Below are 18,972 nucleotides of genomic sequence, written 5' to 3' on the forward strand. Positions count from 1 at the left end.
TCTTCACTCTCTGACTTTCCCGAAAATTGTAGGAAGATAATTAAACTGAATTGAACTGGTACATTGTTGGAAACATTTGGGGTAACGTAAGTATCCAACTTAACAAAATATATAACAAAAAGGTCTGGTGATTTTTAGACATTTGAATGCAAAAATGTTACATATTTTATCTTTACACTCCTTCCAATGCTTTTTACCAAACATCACTGTTCCCCAGGAGCTGTTGACGCAGACAAAAGGCTGGATTGACATCAGGCTTTCGGGCTTACAAAGTGTGTCTATCTGCTGGGCTGACATGTTCAGCATCCCACAGGTGCCACACGTTGGTGGCGGTACTGCCGGCCAGGTTACCATGGGAACACATTCTGAAGAACAGCGGCATAGGTGTTCAATTAGATCTACATTTTCCACAGAGTACTTTCTAAAATCCCCTCTAAAAGAAGAGAAAACTGGCTTCTAAATAATATATATCCACATGAACTGCTCTGTATTAAAGTCTGAATTTAGATCATGGATGTGGACTTCAAGGATCGGTGGATAGGGAGCAACACTGATCACCTTGTCCGACTAGGTTACGTCACATCGGAAGTGGTCACACATCTGTGGGAGGACATGGACACCCCAGCTTAATGTCCTCAGCGAGGACTGTGAATGCAGCGCGCTGTCCTTTAAATAGCTAACCCGGCCCCGAAGGCAGAGAGCACAGAGGCAGAGAGGTGACAAGAGGACAACCTACTCGAATAGAAAGCGTGAACTTATGAGACCTGCAGTTTTCTGGTAGAATTGGGCTCCTTTGAAACTTTACTGGGCGCTTACTCTTTTCTTTTAGAGGGTTTCCTTCACATTCGAAACGTATACAACTGTAAGGGCACTCCTGTGATTTGCATTTCGATATATTTGAGGGACTCATACGAGATGCATTTTAAAAATAATGGTCAATATCAATGCAGTAGAGGCTTTAACCCTTAACTACTTTATTCATTTATTAGAGATTGTGTCTGCAAGCCTGCCAAAGCATCACCTTCTCCCTTGGCACCTCTCCACAGTGTGTGAAAATCAACCCTTACCACAGAAATGTTACACCTGTTACTGTAGTTACGAGGAACAAATACAATACAGCATCCAACCACAGCATGACTCGACATCACACTGATCAGCTCTTGCAGCTTTTGCTCTATAAATAAGACTTCTCTATTCCGCGCACAGCTCGCTCTGTGGTAGCACCACAGTGAGCAAGCTGCTAACAAAGACAGAGTCACTTGATCTCGTTTTAAATAGAGCTCCTAACGAGGATAAGTATGTTGAACCAGAGGCAATGGTGCCAGCGCTGATGCTGTCACCCGTGACCACATGTGCTAACTGTAGGATGAAGCGGGCTCATTAGGTAACACTAGTGTGTGTGCACAACAATGATGTCTTGAATTACTGTCCGACTGTTGTCATCGAGTGTCATTAAGTGTCATTCGGTCAATAATGTCGTTTCTGGAGAGGGTTGAGGTCAATTGACGGATTACGCTTTTCCATATTCCTCCTTGTTCATGACAGGTGTCATGTCAGTGTTCTGCACACACAACTGGACTTGAGATCAAACAAGATAATTTGGGCAATGCTATACTATAATCATTTAAAGGTAAAATAAGTAAAAACTGGTCATAGAGTAGATCACTAGGGTAACCCCTAACTGTTGCTAAGTTACTAGCTAGTTAGCTCAATTAGCCATGCAGCTTGCAGTCCTGAGTGGGAGTTCAGAGAACCATGGAAGTGTTGGTGTTTACACCACTGGCACAAGAACCGGCGACCAGGACGGGCCGGTGCTACCAGATTAGCAGGCTAATAACTAGAGGTCATAACTGTTGTTCACACTTATTGTTGACCATTTTACCTACTACAGGCTAGGCTGGCATTAGCATTACTGCTAAATCTGTAATAAGCTAGCATCGGACAGCCACTCTATCTGTCCAGACATACAGTGCTTAGCATAATAATTACTGTGTAGCCTACATTCAGTGGGATTTTCAGTTGATTTAAAAGGATTAGTATACACATACATATGCCACTCTCTGTTCGTTTAGGCTTAGCTTTAAGACAGGAAGTAGGGGAAAACAGCAAGTCAAAGCTTGATGCTTTTGACACTATTGTTTGTATTTCTAATTTACAGTACACATTACAGTACATGTGTTTTCATCCCTTTTCTACCCTTCCTCTTCCCTGTCTTTCCCCCTAACCCCATTGCGGCCTACCCGCCCCTTTCCTCCCACCATCTCAGTGAACGAAACTAAAGCTACGTCACATCTAGCTTATCTGTCTCTTCCTCAAAGCTGACTGGGAGATGGTGTGCTCCTCACTCTGTCCGGCACACGTCAGACAACCTCAGCGAGAGTCTCGACCTTCGTCCACTATAACGTCAAATACACTGTGACAGCTCGCTCCCCATGCACATCCCCTGGGACCCTGTGCCTCTTGTATTTCATGTCATTTCACTTTTTTTTCCATTCTTAAAAAATTAACCTGTTAGTTACAGGTCAGTGGATGTCTGGTTATTAACTTCAGCATAAACCAAAATTGAAATCCCTTGTGCAGAAAATGAGATTGGTATTGATTTCCTCCCCCCAATTCTCTGCAAGAAAGCAATTTAAATTGTAAAAATGTTCCGAACATGGGCAGAAGGCTTTAAGTTACTGGTTGTTATCCGTCTAATAAAGCCGTCTTGCAGGTTTTGGTTATATAAAAACAACATGTAGCCTGAAGGGTAAACAATCTGGCAGCTTTTTTTGCTCAGAGGACACAATGTACCTAGTGGCCGCTCGCCCCGTCTCATCGCCCCTACACCCACCGCCCATTTTCTGAATTCCCCAGCTGATGTATTTGAAGAGACAGAGAGACTCTGTGCCCGGAGAAAACCGCATTCAGTGGAACTGACAGAGCTCTGTCCACGGGAAGACGCGATGCCAGGGAACACCGCGTTTCCTGTCAGAGGCGAAGACAGCCAATTTCTCCGTCTTATCTTCTAATTGTAACGAGCTTGTCCTTTCTGATAGTCGGGTTTCTGGGGCTAATTAGTGAGACAATAGTGGAGAGCTGCAGGGGTATCATCATGTCACTCAGGGCTTCTTTTTTTAAAACCCAGACTGAAGGAATGACAGAGGCAGGAAGCACGCCACAAGGAAAACACAGGTCCGCTGAGAGGGATAGCTCATCCTCCAAAACAAAACACTGTCAGGGAAAAAAACATTTATCAGCACTTTGGTATTGGGACCATAAAAGATTCACCATGAGTCAGAATCCCCAACGCTGCCTTTTTTTCATGCTTGGAGCTAGAAGAAAGAAGGCGAAAGAGAGGCCTTGTAGTGGCCTGTTTGTGTTCTCCGCTGCCTGCTTGTGTGATGTGACACGATGATATCCGTGCATGTCCAAGCCTTTTGTTTATATGCTGTGAGGTATGCAGGTACTCACAGGTGGCAGGGCTGTAATCAGCTGGAGACGGAGCTGTGAGTCACACAGTGCATACCAGATGCTGGAGGGTCTCTGTGAACACATAACAGCGGCCGCGGTGTTGTCAGGTACACTATGGAGGCGTGATGACATGATTACGATCAATAATATTCACGCAAATTCTTGTGTGGAAAGCTGCTGTCTGAGGATTTGACTGTGAAATTAAGCAGCTTTATTGGCTGTATGAAAACGTGTACTCGGTTACATGCCGCACTAATGAACACACTGACCAATAACTCCAAGTACATATCACTTTAAGACCAACAGCAAGAAAGGATCTCAGTCCAGACAAGCGTTTTAGCACTGTTTCAGAAATAATCTGGTGTGTCAGACGGCAGTTCATCTATACTGGGCCTGTGCACCCTGATGTAAACAAGCAGCGGATCGTAAACTATGGTCGGTTGCTTAGATACTGAAGATACTCTGACGGAGGCAGGCAAACGACTGATCTTCACAGACTCTTCCTGGATAATGCCGGTAAAACGTTGTTAGCAGCCATTTTTTCACTCTCTCCTCCATCGTTCCTTCACTGATGTCCGATCATGTCTAAAATACCGACAGCGTAACATCGATTTCGTCAGTGTGCTATTTCAAATACTGAGATATCATATGACTAACACGTACGCCGAGTTCACACTTGCCAGTGTTGCGACATCCACTGATTAAGCCTGATTAGGAAGCGAAGGGGCGTCGATGTCTGTGTGATTGTTTTTCAGAAATCTAGGCGTAAATGCTGAAAGCCGACTTTTTAATGTCCTCACCCTGGAACGAGCTGATCAATGTTGGGGGCCTAAAATGCCATTTTTAAAAAAGCCAAGGTGCAAAGACAGCGTTTTGTTTTAAGAAATCCTCGTCCTTGGTTTCAGTTCAGGCATAATCTCCCTCTACAATCACATTAAATTGGTGTTTGAACTGCAGCTCCTGTCGATGCAGCTGAGGCCTCCCATCCTGCAGCCCAGGACGACCCGCCGTGAGACAGAGCAAACTGACGCTGGGCAACTTGGGACACACATAGCACAAATAACCGTCCAACTAGCAGGCCAGGACAACACACTTTCCCCCCAGGCTGCTTGCAAATGTCTCCTATCGGGGAAAAAAAAGGATGCCTTAGATCTTCCCCCCGAGCTGACATCTCCCATGACCTATTTTCATTATGGCTGATGGCTGGTGACTAGCTGCGGAGTGCTAAATGGAGAAAGGACAATACACAGATGAGAGCACACACACGCACACAATGTGATGATAGCTGTGTGCCCAGAGTCTGACCCGAGCTAAATGATGACGAACACTAATAGTCTAATTTGAGACTTGTGGTGTTAGCTGGCTTGTGCTGAGCGAGGAGATATAAAAAAAGAGATTAGATATCCCGGAGGCAGAGGAAGCTGCGTTGTTTAAAGTTACGTGAGGGACATTTCCCCCACAAAGAGAGCGGGAAAGGAAGTCGGCGATCTCCTCTGAGATGCTGGAGAGGTCAGGCTGGAGATCGACGCGGTGACAAGATGGGAAAGGCTAGAGAGCGAGAGGAGGGAGGAAATGGGCTGAGATCCCAGAGGAGCAGTTGAGCCATGCAGGGGTCGGAGGCTAACATGACATCTCCAGAGGTGATGGAGAGGAGAGAGGAGAGAGGCGGCGAAGACACCACAAGACACAGCCCAGGGGCGAGCTATGAGCACTCTGCTGGGTATCCCCTGGTGAGCCATCATACGCTCAAACAAACAAACAAACAGACACAAGGCATACATAAAATTCAATCGAGCCTGTGTAGTGGAAAGTCCCGAATGGCGCCAAGAGTTTCCACACCACAAAACCTCAGAGTCCTACCCCTCAGGATCAACACACGGCACTAACTCGGCTCAATATTCTCCCCCTTCATCCGAGCTTGTGACATTTGCAGAGAGGGCCTTAAAGAAAGGGGGGATGAAGAGGCGAGGAGAGCTGGGGATAGCACTCTCCTCCTCTCTTCTCCTCTCTCATTAGAATTCTCTCATCAGTCTCCCCCACGGGCACAAGGAGGGAGGGGGGGATGGACATGTCAGGGTTTATTAATCGCTCCAGGAAATATTATTGACCTGGACCTTCTGCTCCCTCTCCTCCCCGCTGCAGTCGGTGTCTCTGCTCTGCCGCCTCCACATTCCTCCGGTGTCCTGCCTGGACACATTACAGGACACTGCGGCACAGCGTGGAGGCTTCAACACACAGTGTCTTCATTGACTATGCACTTGGCCTGGGCTTTCTTTTTCACTGCAGCTGCAAGGCGCGTGCACACACACACACACACACACACACACACACACACCTGCAGTGCTCTGCTTCGTTACGGCAGTTTATAGCAGCTCAGTGCGAGTGTGCTTTGCTTGGATTCCAACTTTTACAGCTCTTTGCGGTAAATAAAAAGAAAACCCTCAAGGCTTCATGGTTTTAAAAAAAAAAAATTACTATGGCTTTCAAAAGAACTGAGGTGCTTAAATCAATGCGATGTGAAGCCCGCTCTGAATGCTCAAACACGAGAATCGATCGGAGATACTCCTCCATCCTCCCTCCCTCCTCCTCTGCATTCTTCTTCCACCAGGAGAAAATGAGGGAGTGATCATTCAGCTGAGACTCCTGGATGTCACTGTGTGATGGGAGGGTGGGTGGTGGGTGGGGAGTCTGGACGGAGCTCATGGTGCTGTGGGTGTGGGTGTGCGTGGGAGCTGTGCATGTGTTTGTGTCGGGTTGATGCTATCAAAGGGGAAGGGAGAGGTGGCAAAGAGCAGAGCGTGAAGGGTGGTAGGTGTTAAGCCTCTCGCTGCCAGAGTCTAGATTTGTTTCTCGATACGTCGTGGTCAGCTCGGCTTAGCTTCTCGTTCTTAGTCCAACAACAGCTGACATCCAGGCCTTGTGGTGGCAAGTGTGTTGCATCTGTTAGTGTTGTGATTTGTAACATTTAGCACATTAAGACCCTACGCATGCTATAAATCCTGGAAGGGACGCGTTTCATTGTGGCATTGCCACGGAAACAGCAGAAGGAAAACAGCTGTTATCAGCTCAGAGTGAAATTTAATACAGCTCATCTGATAAAGCACTGATGAAAGCAAGAGCATATGCCTTATTAGAGTAGTGAGGGGCACTGCATTGAGTGGGGATGGTTGCAATTAGGGTCGGGTACCGTTGACATTTGAACCAATGCGCAACAGGCACACGAGGGTATCTTTTTTCAGCACCTTCTTCTCTCTGTTGAAACAAAAAAATGTAAAACTTCTTTTACTCTGTGCTCTTTACACAGCCTTGTTAACTGGATTACAATGTTGAAACTGACGGAATATCAGCACAGTATTGGACATTATATAAAAATATACATAACTGTCAATACTTGGAACATTGGTATAACAGTAGGCAGGCTGGGGTAGAAGAAGCTGCACTGACATTTTCTGCTGTATTCTTTGTTGTTACTACTGTACTGCTGGCATACAATAGTATTTGCGAGTAAATACTGTGCAGTTCACATACCGATGTCAAACATCAGAAAAAATCTCAATTCCTGTTTTGCTGTGCTGAACAGCATGTTGGTAAAGGTATATTCAGGCGCACAGCTTTAAAGATAACGTAAATCAAGAGAGTTGAAAATGCCCGGTTTTGTCAACTATCTAACTAACTACCTCAAGATGTTATTGAAGTTGTCAATGCTTCACTTTAGGTTTCGCCTTTCATCCATCCATCCATCTATCTATCCATCTATCCATCTATCTATCTATCTACCTACCTACCTACCTATCAAATCCTGTACACACTTCAGCTTTTATATTTTGTGGCGCTTAGGTGTTCCCTCAGGTTAGATGTGGCCCTTCGGTCAGATTTGTATTTTATTATAACAAGTGTTCCCCAGACGTCTCGCTCTCTCTGTTCACTTGTACACTACAGACGGTGCTATGATTACCACAACTTTAACACTTGTTTAAAAGATCTAGTGTTTGGGATTTATTAACATCCAGGAGTGTGATTTGCAGATTGCAACCAGAACACTCCTTGTATTGCAGGAAATGTGCACGGGCCTCTCTAGAGCCAGTGTAGAAACATGGCAGTGCAAAATGGAGGAGACAGTGGAAGATATCCCTGTAGATATAGAAGACTCCTTCTGAGGTAAAACACAATGGTGCTTAGTTTCAGGTGATTCTACACCAATTCAATCTTAATTATGGATAATATACTCTTTATTATCCTCTTCAGTCCTACATACTGGACCTTTAAACACACATGCAACTTTTTTCTCTTATATTCATTTAAATTAGAAATTAAAATTTGTATTTTCTCTTGTATGGATGTTGTTTTTTTCTCAATGGGTTGGTGAGGAATCACGTTATCATGGCCAGCCTTTGCTTTTCATATATTGCAGTCTGGTGCCCCCATGTGGAAGTGTCAGGCATTACACTGTGGGTTTTACGACAGCACTAATGAATGACCAGGATATGAGCGTGTTGTTCCATTGTGCCTTCATGAACTTTGCACAGATGAGCACATTCCCGAAAGCGCCAGCCACCAATAAAGAAATATGTCCCAGATCTGTCAATGGCTTTTGTGTTCCCCTAATGGTGATATTATCCAGCGGCCATGTTCCCATGAATCTTCACTTTGCGAGACATGTCTGGCACTAAATTTAATATCCGTCTTCATTTTGTTTTTCTGCAGTCACAATGGTCCCACTTCTGTTTTTGGTGGCAACCACAACAACATCCAATTCCACCGGCAGTGGCAACCATACAAAAGGTAAGAACAATAACAAGAGCGATGCACCTCGACATGTGAGGCTGAGTCGCACTGAACAATTTGAGATGGCGATAAAAATCCCATCGCTCTCCACTGCACTCATCACTTTCCTCTAGGATATGATTATTATGCTTCTTCCTCGGCGCATGCATCTGCTTGATGATAGCCTTTTCTACAGCCTTGTTATTACCGGATCACAATGAACTTCAGCAGCCCTGGACAGTAATTTACAGCTTATTGTGCGTCTTTTTAAACATAGTTAATAGCTGGTTGTGTGGCTGTGAGTCTTGGCTCAGCCTCCATTCTTTAAGCCTCTGATTTTCTGTTAGACACACAGGCAGGATGAAATGAGCTGATGCTTATCTCTGTAGACAAAATACTGCTGAAGAAGCCAGTTATTAACTCAGGCCTGTGGCCAGGAGAGACCATGGGAGGTGTGTTGCTGTGCCAAGTTTTGATTTTGTTTTACCGCATATTCACAAGGCTCAAGACACATGAATGCAGCCGCACACATGCACGTATATGAATCGTCGTCCTTGCACCCCTCTTCCTTCCTCTTTGTTGACGGTGCTCCCTGACCCCCCCGGCTCTGCCTCTCCTTCTTCCTCAGAAGACGTTACCACCCCCAGCCAACACATCCTCCCCACCGTGCTGGTCCTGTCCCTGCTGCTGCTCATCATCGCACTGCTAGCCTGGTACTTCCTCAGGTAAACTCTGCCACCCAGCGAGGACTCGCCCACCTCACCTCACCTCACCCCCCCACCCACCGGGCTTCACTGACTGGCTGTGAGCCAGGCTCAGGGGCAGAGCTCAGGGTGACAAACACTTCCTCCTTTAGTCACTGAGGCGGAGCCCAGTCAGGAAGTGCTCCTAGCTGCCTCCCTCTCATGCTTAGTGAGAAGAGAACAGCCAGGCAAGCAACACAGGAGAACAGAGAACTAATTCTATACACTTTACGGACTGGATTGGAGTCGTCCCAAGACATCAGCTAATGAGAAAGAATAGCTTTTCAAGTTTCAGATGGTAGGATGGATAGGCTTTTGTTTCAAGCTAAAAACATCAATAAGTTTAGCTCTGTTGTTAAGATAATGTTGAACTTATTTTACCATGACATCATCGAATCTTGTGTTATGTGATTGTTCTTCTCATTTTCTTGGGTTTCTTTTCCCCCGGCAGGTTAAAAAACCAGAGAAAAGCAGTCGTCACAACAGTCGACAAGAAGATACCAAATGGCATCTTGGAGGAACAAGGTAACATTGTGATGAATAAACTGGAGATTGTTGAGAAACAGTGAGACAGATCGTAGATTGTGAGGGCGACAGAAGGAGCACAGTGTGAAAGTAAAGCGAGCAAAGAAAGAGAAGGAAATAGAGACGGCAGTGTAAGGTGTAAAAGTTTCAGTCTTACAGTATGTTGGTGCTCTATGTGAGGACTCTCCCACCAGTGCACTGTGGTTCTGTTATACTTCCTGTGGTTGATGTGCAGATCTCAAACGGTGCTATCCTCACCTTCACTTATAGCTTGTTGAAGCTGCATGTAAAGTGAGTATACACCACACAAGTGTCTCATCTTGATAGATGCAGCTTTGTTTATTAAGAGCTGATTTGTGTGAAGTAAGCTAACAGCTGTTGGACTTTACAGGAAATGTGAAACGTGTGTCGAGGAGCTGCGAGTGTTCTTTAGGAAGTTTTTTTTTTTTTTTTTTTTTAATCTGGCATTACAATGGAATGTACAGAGCAGGTTGTATTAAAGATAGGAATGTGAAAAGGATATATGTAGCAATAACAAACACTGAGTAAACATTGAGGTTATCAAGTGAGCCGCTACTTAATGTGATTGTAATCGTGACACTAGTTTGTTGTGCTAGGAAAGCATAACACTATATCCAGATGTAATTTTAAATCAGTTAAATATGCAGATGTTTTGCATCAAGATTAATCAAGATTATTAGGTAGTTCTCATGCATGATTAAATACACACACCGTCATGCACAAGTTTGTCAAAATGGGTTAAGAGTCATGTGTGGACACAGAAACTGCATGTTCCTGTGAACAGGATGCTGTCAAAATGAATCAAATGCTATCTTTACCGTCAGTGTTGTTTTGCCTTTATATGTGTGTGTGGTGCCGTGTGTGATTTCATGTGTGTTGTGTTTTAGAGTTCGGATACAGTACTGAGTCGTTATACACCATTGTACCACCAGGTCAAGTATACGGGGTGGCGGTATAAAGAACCTTATATTACTAACACTCTCTCGGAACTTTTTCAAACCTACATTCACCAGATTTTGTGAACCCTAACAGAATGCCTAGTCGGGTGCTTCCTAAATAGAGGTTTCCACTTTAAAAAGATCTGCCTATGGGGTGCTGTAAGTGGCTTCTCCCTGGGGTTCTTCGGTTCTCTAACACCTGTCGATGTTCGGTGATCATAGAATACTTACAAGTCCTCTTTTTAAGTTATAGAGGTGTTGGCTAACTCTTACCAACGTGTCAGAAGATATTAAATTAGTTTGGGCTTTGGTAAGTCCATATGGAGCAGTTTGATAAGCGTATAGTCTTAGTGAGTCCCAACCAGGGTCAATTCTGTTTCTGCAGGGGAGTAGATGGAAACATTGACAAAGAAGAAACACATAACTGCAATGGAGGGTACGTAAAGATGAGTCAGCAAGCGAGCAGAGGGGTGACAGTTAACTAAACGTAAAGGTTAAGTAATGGAAGACGAGTTGAAATAGTTGGCTAAGGAGTGGATGAAATGGTTAAATAGTTAGCTGAAAGTATTAGATAAACAGCTGGAATAATAAGCTATAAAATGTGGATGAAATATTTAGAATACCTAGCAAAAACGAATGGACCAATTGTTGAAGTTAAAGTTAAAAATGATTGAGAGAGCTAATTGAATCAACGGTTGCAACGTTCAGTTTCTGCCACTCTGATGAGGTGGTAGTAAAAAACTAATTTGGACAATGGACAAACACCGACAGTTATTGTAACCATTTCCACTTTTGTACAATAACAAGAACTACTGTTAAATATTAACTCAATAACTGAAATGCAAATTTTTTAAGTGTTGTTAGGAGGCTACTTCTGGGTACATTTACATCTGACATGAATGTTGGGAAGCACTGGTCTGATTAAAACCCAATTCTGTTTTATTATTTATTCCTTTTAGTCGTTCATCTTATAATTATTGAATAATTCACAAAGTGAAATCAGTTAATTTCTTTAACACAACAAATAATTAACCGCAGTAACATGAAACTTGATCAGTCCGGCAGGGATGATAAACCCACTGACTGTTTCTTCCCTTACAGAGCAACAGACGGTGGTCCTTCTGCCCAGATCCCCTTCAGCCTCCAAGACCTACTTCCCCATCCCAGTGGACCACCTCGAGGAGGAGTACAGGCTACGCTCAGCTGACGATGGCAAGCTCTTTAGGGAGGAGTACAATGTGAGTGCAGCCTCTTCTCTGCCTTATGACACCTGCTATTCTGGTCTTAAAGTAGAATCTAATGTATCTGGGGTTAAAGTGCAGAGTCACTGTGGTGCAGACAAGAAGACACTTGGTTGAGGTCTGTTTAGCTGTTTATTTAAATTGAGGTGTGGTTAAACACTTGTGTATTGATTTAGACTCATTTGAAGTGCTGTGCAACAACCGGAACTGACTGCAACTGTTATTTCAAATAATGATTACTATAAACAATAACATACCCATATTATCATCACTATTTTGCAACTTGTGCATTATTTTGAAACAGTATCTTGGACCTGCGATACATTCCCTGCTTTCAGCTGTGGCGACAAAACCACATATAAATAAAATATCTAAAACTGGAGCAAAAGGGTTTTCCCACAAAAACTTGACTTCCGGCTTATGTGTGCATTTTATATTCAGGAAAACTACTGGAGATGTACTGTATGTGTCACATTGTCCGTGACACATAATGTACATATACACACCCACAGGCAAAATACCCTGCTGCCTATTTGTGACTATGATTGAGGATCTGAGTCAAATAAAGTGTATGACTCACATTCTAGGTAACACATACAAGTATGATTTTACTCAGAGCAGACAGAGGAAGTTGATGTTCTCTGCTTTTAATGGAGGACTGTTATTGTATGTAGCAGAGGAAGTGCCTTATGTACGGCAGGCAGAACACAATGCACACGAGCGGTTTAAAAGTCAGCCTGACCGTTTTAAATGGCTGGTGCAGAATCTGACTGTGTTTTCTGTTTTGTAGTCCTTGCCTGGGGGCAATGCCCAAGGGACGTACGAGGAGGCCAACAAGGACGACAACAAGGAGAAGAACAGATACCCCAACATCCTCCCCTGTGAGTGTACTTTCTGTTCTGTAGGAACTAGGTTTCTTTTGACTCACAGTTTCCTGCCCGTGTGTGCACGTGTCTGTGTGTCTCATTGAGTTTTTTTTTTTTTTTTTTGTATTTATTGTTTTTACAGTTCAGATACAGTAGATCCCTCCAGCTCGTGTATTCATTCACAATGAAACGACTCTGCCCTTATAGTTTCCTCACCATTCTTTTCCGTTTCACCATTGCAGTTGTTATCATTCATCTCTGTCACATTAATAAGTCATTGTGTGATTTCTTTGTAGCAAGCTCAGTAATAACATGATAATAATGACAATAAGTAGATAATTTACTAAATAACATGTAATTACCAAAGTAAGAATGTGTACTGTACATTATGACTTTGAAATAAAGGGAATATTAGAGACATAAGGGAGGATGAATTTCAGCATTATAATGAGATAATTATCCTTTTTGACCTCCTAGAATTTTCATTTTGATGGTGTCATTCTATTAGTATCCTATAATATTGTGAAAACGTTGACTTATATTACCTGAGTTTTATCAGCAAATTATCAAATTGATGTCACCAATTTACCATTTTTTAGGCTACAGCATGATGACATTTTGTTTTGTTGTTAGCTTTGGTTGGCTAGCTTTCCCCCATTGTTTCAAGTCTTTATGCAAAGCTAAGCTAACCGGCTGCTGGATGTAGCATCATATTTACCATACAGACATGAGGGTGATATCTTCTTCTCATCTTCCTTCTTCTTGACTAATCCTGGACAAAAAAAAGCAAATATGCATATTTTAGTGAACAATTTCTTTATTACTCTTTATGCTACCTGCTTGAAGTGAAATCAGAGTACGCTCACAAACTCTCTAAACTTCCCGATTGTATTTTCACCAACAGATGATCATTCCAGAGTGGTGTTGACTCAGCTGGATGGAAATCCCTGTTCGGACTATGTGAACGCTTCTTACATTGATGTGAGTTCATCTTTCTGGTTTCCGGTCAATGTGTTGAGCATGGTTAACGCTAACACTGACAAGATTTTGTGCCTAAATAACTACTATTGTCTTATTTTGTTTGAATGTTGTGCGCCACAAATTCTTAAATATACAGTATATTCTTATTTTATTAGCTTTTATTTATTACTTTGTTATTTTCTGACAGGGATTCACAGAAAAGAACAAATTCATAGCAGCACAAGGTAAGATATACAGCAGTGCACTTGGAAATGATAATTGTGTTGTGTTGTGTTCTTGGTTATTTGAATGAATAAATTAAAATTTTATGTCTCACAGGTCCAAAAGAAGACACCACAGCAGAGTTCTGGAGGATGATATGGGAGCAGAAAGTAGCAACTGTTGTCATGCTGACAAACCTGAAAGAAAGGAAAGAAGTGAGTGACTTTCAGCCTTATTTCTTAAATTACACATTCCTGCTGGGGCTTCCTGTTCAGCCAAGTCTCTGCTCTGAAGGGCTAAAAGGAGCCTCACAAAAAGATGTGAGAAGAAATGTGCTTCAAATAGACTTCACTCGCTGTGGTCAAAGGTGAAATGATGGCGTTTAATTTAAACCAGTCATTTCACACCTGTAATCTCCCCTCTGACATCTCTTTTTCTCGGCTATAATTGCACAATCTTTTATTGTGAGTCATCTGAACCAGAGCTCGTTCACTGAACAAGGAGAGGGGAGAAAAAGGCTAACAAGATCAATAAGAAGAGAATCAGAGAGGATTTAAATCAGTATGTGGATGGGTTGAAATCAATGCCTGCATAATGTGTTATTAAGTCCTCCAAGTCAGTCCTATATTGAGTGGTTTCACCTCCCACACTTACACTAATATGGGCTGACTGGCCGTGAAATTGAAGCATGTGTGCCTTTTCATTTGAACAATCGTGTCTCTTGAGAGGAAAGTCCTTTAATACGTTACAGAAGAACAACTCCTCCTTAGGTTCTTTAATTTATTGAATAATGGATGTCATTATGTCCCCCCAGGACAAGTGTTACCAGTACTGGCCAGATCAGGGCTGTTGGACCTATGGAAACGTGAGGGTGGCAGTGGAAGACTTCACTGTGCTTGTGGACTACACCATACGCAAGTTCTGTATACAATATGTAAGTACCAAGAAGTGCTTTTGTGATGGTGAATTAGGGCTGTTAGAGGTGGGAAAGAAGCTGGGGAGGGGGGGAACAATATAAGAAACAACTTGGATTTTCAAAGATTAAAGGGATGGAAAAAAATTGGTTATTCTCTGAGATTATTAAATAATACAGTTGTAAGAAAAGAAATTCTCTACACCATATTGTAACAAGCGTCCAGACTCTGAGGAGGCATTTCAAAGAATCGGGCCGATTCAGAAGCAATGTACCAATGTGGATATGGCGATTCTGTGCATCAGGAACTGAAACAAGATCACTGGTTATGGGACATTTTTGTCACCATAATGTGAATCTGGGCTCAAAGTCATGAGTTTTTACTTACTGCTTTCCTTGGGTGTGGTATTAATATTATAAGCCAATACAAAATTCTACCACAACTACTTTTTGTATTTTTTATTGTGTCATGTGTAATGTATTTATGTATGTGAAACAAAAACATAAACATGTCATTTCATACCATAACAAAAATCACTTTAAGTTTTATGTGTTAAAAGTCTGGATGCTTTTAATAATTTAACAATTCTGGGCTCAAAAGCATGAAGATTTCCTTTCTGCTGAATCCAACTGCAAAGTATTATTTGATGAGGTCATCACCCACACTGCAAAGTGAAGCGATGTGGATCCTTAACAGAAAAAAAAAACACTTCTTCTACAAGTTCTAGTCTCATACATTTTTGACTTGTGAATTCTGGGTTTTTTCCCTCATTCTGTGGCTCCATAATTTTATCTCTTCTTTTTTTTTTTAAGTCAAAGAATATATTTGAGAATTTACGACTGAAATCTCACAGAATATTGGAGTTTTTATCAGGAAATTCACAACTTTAATCAAAAGAAATCTTACAAATTTTACAGTGGCCCTAAATCACCATTGTAATGTTCCCGTAGATCACAGAAAATGTGACAATGTGAACACATCAGTGGGAAGAGTTTGTGAAACATTACTGGGTGTTGTATCGTGTGTTCTTCAGTTCCTTTTTTCACATTACCCTAGTCAGACTATAGGTTTGAATTTCAGTAGAATGGAGAAATTCTAACTCATTGGAAGCTGTTCCTACCTTGATTCAGGTTCCTGGTGAAACTGTGATTTATCAAAAGACTGCCCCGGAGTCAGATCTGGTTCTGCAATGCTATGCTGGTGTTGTAAACACTGTTAACTATGTTTGTGTCTCTATGTAGCAAGCCAGCGATGCTGCAAAGACTCCCCGGCCAGTCACCCAGCTCCACTTCACCAGCTGGCCTGACTTTGGAGTTCCTTTCTCCCCCATTGGCATGCTCAAATTCCTCAAGAAGGTCAAAGTGGTCAATCCACCCTTCGCTGGGCCTATTGTGGTCCACTGCAGGTACCAGACTGCTGAGCTAATGGGTCATTGTTTATTGTTTTGTTGTTTACTGGGATCTACGTGCTTTTGACTGACTGTTTCAATTATCCAATTTGTTTCTATGGAGATGAATATATTTACGGTTAAACATCCGCTTTGTGTGTCTGCTGGAAAACAAACTGTGACTGGAAACCTTCTGAGTGACTTCAGCAATATGTGTGTTTACAGGCACAGATGTCCCTTTGTTTCCCTGCTGTTGTCTATTAACATGGAAGTGTCAGCTGAGGATTGTGGCTCATTCAGTCTGTGGTTTGTTTGCGTCCCTGCAGCGCTGGTGTCGGGAGGACGGGAACATTCATCGTAATAGATGCCATGATCGACATGATGCACGCAGAGCAGAAGGTTGACGTGTTTGGGTTCGTCTCCAAGATACGAGAGCAGCGTTCACAGCTCATCCAGACAGATGTGAGTTGGAGACGCAACAAGTTCACACATGTCAGCCACATGACACAACACATTTCTTAATGAATAAAGTCTGTGTACATTATCCCACCCTCAATCATGTGTACATTGCCAAGTGTGTCTGTGTTCATCTGTTTGTGTGTGTGTTCTCACCCCAGATGCAGTACTCATTCATCTACCAGGCCCTGCTCGAATACTACCTCTACGGGGACACGGAGCTGGACGTGTCGTCTCTGGAAGGACATCTGCACAAACTGCACAACACCTTCACAAACGGCGACCGGGTCGGCCTGGAGGAAGAGTTTAAGGTGAGACAAACTGACGAATGGCTAAAGATTCGACCAGTAGCATATCTACATTTACTTCTCTTAATCCAAGAGTTATAGTTTGCATCCATCACAGAGTAGTACAATAGGGTTTCTTCACATTTCTGTGTGCTCACTGTGACAAAGCACAACAAAGTATTCAGCGAGCGTGGGCCGGTGGTGTAATAGGGTACATAAGATACAGAACTTTCCATTACGAGCCTTCCGTGTTTGATGCAGCTGCAGTAGGGGAGGGTGAGGCGAGGGGCATTTCGTTGGTTGTAATCTGCAACCTCACCTCTAGATGTCACTAAAGCCTACAACTTCTGGTTATGTTACAGAAAAAGCGATGTAATTACATTACAGATGCACTCTGTAAAAAAATCAACGGTGCAACTTCTTTTTTTTTTTTTCCTATTGATATTTGTGCACCTAAGGATACTGAACATTTGTAGGTTCATGATGGTTTTTTACTTTCCTTTTATGATTTCTGCCCAGAAACTGACCAACATGCGAATAATGAAGGAGAACATGCGAACGGGGAACCTTCCTGCCAACATGAAGAAGAACAGAGTTCTGCAAATTATTCCATGTAAGAAAGATGGAAATCTACAGAACAAAAGTAGATTGTATTGTCTCACACTGTGTTCGCAATCTCACCATGTTCTTGTGCTCTGCAGCATTCAGTTAATGGTATTTTTCAGGCCACTTTGTGAACCTGATACTCATTTGAAAGCTGCTCTGTTCTCCTTTCAGATGACTTCAACAGAGTCATTCTCTCCATGAGACGAGGTCAGGAGTTCACAGATTACATCAATGCGTCTTTCATAGATGTAAGTTGATTTTAATCACCTAACACAATAGTTAATAACATAACACACGTTATTGGACCAATAAAGCTGAAAACGTTTGTGTTCTGCTGTGACTTAGGGCTATAGACAGAAGGACTACTTCATTGCCACCCAGGGCCCTCTTCAACACACAGTGGAGGATTTCTGGAGGATGGTGTGGGAGTGGAAATGTCACTCCATTGTCATGCTCACTGAGCTCCAGGAGAGGGAGCAGGTGAGCTGCAATAGCTGCTATCAAATTCTGACTGATGGCTTCAACAACCTCTAGAGCAGTGAAACAGAAACCATCTCTGTTATGATTTTTCTGCCTTTAACACAAAACCTTTCATACTAGTTTATAAATGTTGAGTATCAAAAGGTTTGAGCCCAAACTACTTTGAACATTAGCTTGTCAGCAATAACTGTTTTTGTCTGTTTTCATAGGACAAATGTTGCCAGTACTGGCCCACAGAAGAATCAGTCACCTATGGAGATTACACAGTAGAACTGAAGGGAGACACTTTGTGTGACACCTTCAGTCTACGAGACTTGGTACTGACCTTTGTCCCGGTAAGCAAATTACAACGTTATCACACAGCTGGTTAATGAGGCAGTGACTCACATTAAATTTGCCTGTCAGGGTGAAAAGGCTTTTTTATTGGCTCTCTCCATGTAATTCCACTGAGCTTTTAAGTTCTTCTCCGAGGGAAGTGAAGTCATTCTTTTGCATTGTGTAATTGCAAAACATTTAAATGGAGCCAGTAAGATTGGTTCTACTTTAAATCAGGACAGTGTCCTTTTCCTCACAATGAATTCATTGTAATAACATCAAATGAAAGAGGAAGTATTCACAAAAAAAACAGATGTAACAGAGTGAAATACTTCATCACATCAAACGTCTGTGCTACTTAATGTACCAAAGGTGGACCAGGTTTTAAATACTTTATATACAGTTAGGTAGTCAAGTCTCCCAATCATGAGATGAACAATGCGGTAGGAAAGAGAAAAAAAGGCTTCAACAGTTTAATATATAGGAAACAATGTGAGAAGTCTAAAGTCAGAATGGCTTTAACGGCAGACAAAGATGGTGTGGAAATCTTTGAAAGAAGAGATCTTTCAGATGCAAAATAGCCCAAAATCTCATTCCCATACTAGTAGAAGTAAAACACAACCAAAATCAATATTTAGGTGTATGTTTTAGTTCAGATTTCTGTTAATTAGACAAATTAGTACTTATTTAATAAAATATTTGCCTTTAACAAACAAAATATCACTGTAAATGCAAGTAATCAACTGGGGAAGCTGCATGGTGATATCTTTTAGGAAAAAAAAAAAGATTCACCT

General features: G+C 42.4%; 2 protein-coding genes across 10 annotated transcripts in view; one reads left to right on the top strand and one right to left on the bottom strand.

Moving 5' to 3' along the window:
- clrn3 (clarin 3) overlaps positions 1-16,701 on the bottom strand; it is a 59,747-nt gene extending 43,046 nt beyond the window's left edge. Inside the window, exons 1-3 of the mRNA XM_030401180.1 lie at positions 16,647-16,701; positions 13,849-13,930; positions 13,270-13,323 (exon numbers count right to left, since the gene is read on the bottom strand). The gene's annotated coding sequence lies outside the window, so the exon portion shown is untranslated. The remainder of the gene's footprint in view (positions 1-13,269; positions 13,324-13,848; positions 13,931-16,646) is intronic.
- The window catches only part of ptprea (protein tyrosine phosphatase receptor type Ea), a 61,295-nt gene that overhangs the window by 38,540 nt on the left and 3,783 nt on the right, over positions 1-18,972 (top strand). For 3 of the 9 annotated variants that reach the window (XM_030401166.1, XM_030401168.1, XM_030401167.1), the window contains 17 exons: positions 8,158-8,235; positions 8,846-8,942; positions 9,412-9,485; positions 10,394-10,438; positions 11,546-11,682; positions 12,476-12,566; positions 13,456-13,532; positions 13,720-13,756; positions 13,851-13,948; positions 14,548-14,667; positions 15,889-16,052; positions 16,361-16,496; positions 16,652-16,801; positions 17,297-17,390; positions 17,555-17,631; positions 17,729-17,863; positions 18,073-18,198. In XM_030401166.1, coding sequence (XP_030257026.1) covers positions 8,163-8,235; positions 8,846-8,942; positions 9,412-9,485; positions 10,394-10,438; positions 11,546-11,682; positions 12,476-12,566; positions 13,456-13,532; positions 13,720-13,756; positions 13,851-13,948; positions 14,548-14,667; positions 15,889-16,052; positions 16,361-16,496; positions 16,652-16,801; positions 17,297-17,390; positions 17,555-17,631; positions 17,729-17,863; positions 18,073-18,198 — 1,731 coding nt within the window. In that variant the 5' untranslated portion in view covers positions 8,158-8,162. Of the gene's footprint in view, positions 1-8,157; positions 8,236-8,845; positions 8,943-9,051; positions 9,259-9,411; positions 9,486-10,393; positions 10,439-11,545; positions 11,683-12,475; positions 12,567-13,455; positions 13,533-13,719; positions 13,757-13,850; positions 13,949-14,547; positions 14,668-15,888; positions 16,053-16,360; positions 16,497-16,651; positions 16,802-17,296; positions 17,391-17,554; positions 17,632-17,728; positions 17,864-18,072; positions 18,199-18,972 lie in introns of those variants that run through there. The other 6 variants (XM_030401169.1, XM_030401170.1, XM_030401171.1 and 3 more) reach the window with 5 other exon arrangements.

This window comes from Sparus aurata, chromosome 20 (genome assembly GCF_900880675.1).
Source record: "Sparus aurata chromosome 20, fSpaAur1.1, whole genome shotgun sequence".
Classification (NCBI taxonomy): Eukaryota; Metazoa; Chordata; class Actinopteri; order Spariformes; family Sparidae; genus Sparus; species Sparus aurata.